The following is a 751-nucleotide window of genomic DNA, read 5'->3' as shown; positions in this document are numbered from 1 at the left end:
TTTTTTTTTTTTTTTTTTGGGTAATTCTAGAAATGTTACATAAAGTGGTTCACCAAGTCATGTAGACACATCACATGTACTGGGGTGGGGAGGGCTGAACTGATGCATCCAAGTTTTATAGACTCAGAAATGAATGAGAAGATACAATGGTACTATATTTAAAGCAAATATCAGTATATCATATACAAGAAAGGTATCTTACAATAATGAGTCTATTTGAACACCACAATTTCTAAAATGTAGGGGGGTGACCTATGATATATTGTCAAAAAACTGAAAACTGACGTAAAAGCCAAATATAAAGATATAAAAGATAACAGTAGCATTCAACCATCCACAGGTCAAAGGCCATCTGAACATAAGCCTGAGACCAGAAAGACACCGTCCACTGCAATTTCTCCAGTCTTGCCCTTGCCACGTTCAGCTTCAAAAATGATCTAATAATGGAGAGGGAATAAAAAATTACTTGCAAGTATTTAATGCAATGATAAAGTCCCACTATTTAATTGCTATTAAACTGAATTCAATTCATATGCCCCTATTCCATAGAAACAGGCTTTGACATTGAATATATGGTAATGTATTTTCCAGATGCCTGGTATCTACACTGACTGAATTACAATTGGAGAAAACAGGGCTCCTGCAACACCTAAAAGAATCTGAAAAGCCCTGAAAGCTGAGAATAGTAAAGTTTAAGAGGAAATTTTGGAATTCCTTCCCTTTTAGAAGAAAAAAAAAAGCAAAACTAAAG

At 34.5% G+C, this 751-nt stretch overlaps 1 protein-coding gene across 1 annotated transcript in view; it reads right to left on the bottom strand.

Moving 5' to 3' along the window:
* Positions 1–341: 341 nt before the first annotated feature.
* Positions 342–751, bottom strand: part of EGFL6 (EGF-like-domain, multiple 6) — a gene marked incomplete at its 5' end in the record, with an annotated part of 12,566 nt that continues 12,156 nt past the window's right edge. Inside the window, one exon of the mRNA XM_010858599.1 lies at positions 342–437. Within this exon, the coding sequence (XP_010856901.1) occupies positions 342–437 (96 nt within the window). The remainder of the gene's footprint in view (positions 438–751) is intronic.

Source organism: Bison bison, unplaced genomic scaffold, assembly GCF_000754665.1.
Source record: "Bison bison bison isolate TAMUID 2011002044 unplaced genomic scaffold, Bison_UMD1.0 scf7180017855320, whole genome shotgun sequence".
In the NCBI taxonomy this organism is placed as follows: Eukaryota; Metazoa; Chordata; class Mammalia; order Artiodactyla; family Bovidae; genus Bison; species Bison bison.
The sequence above is the reverse complement of the archived record's forward strand: the minus strand, read 5'-3'. Positions and strand labels throughout refer to the sequence as shown.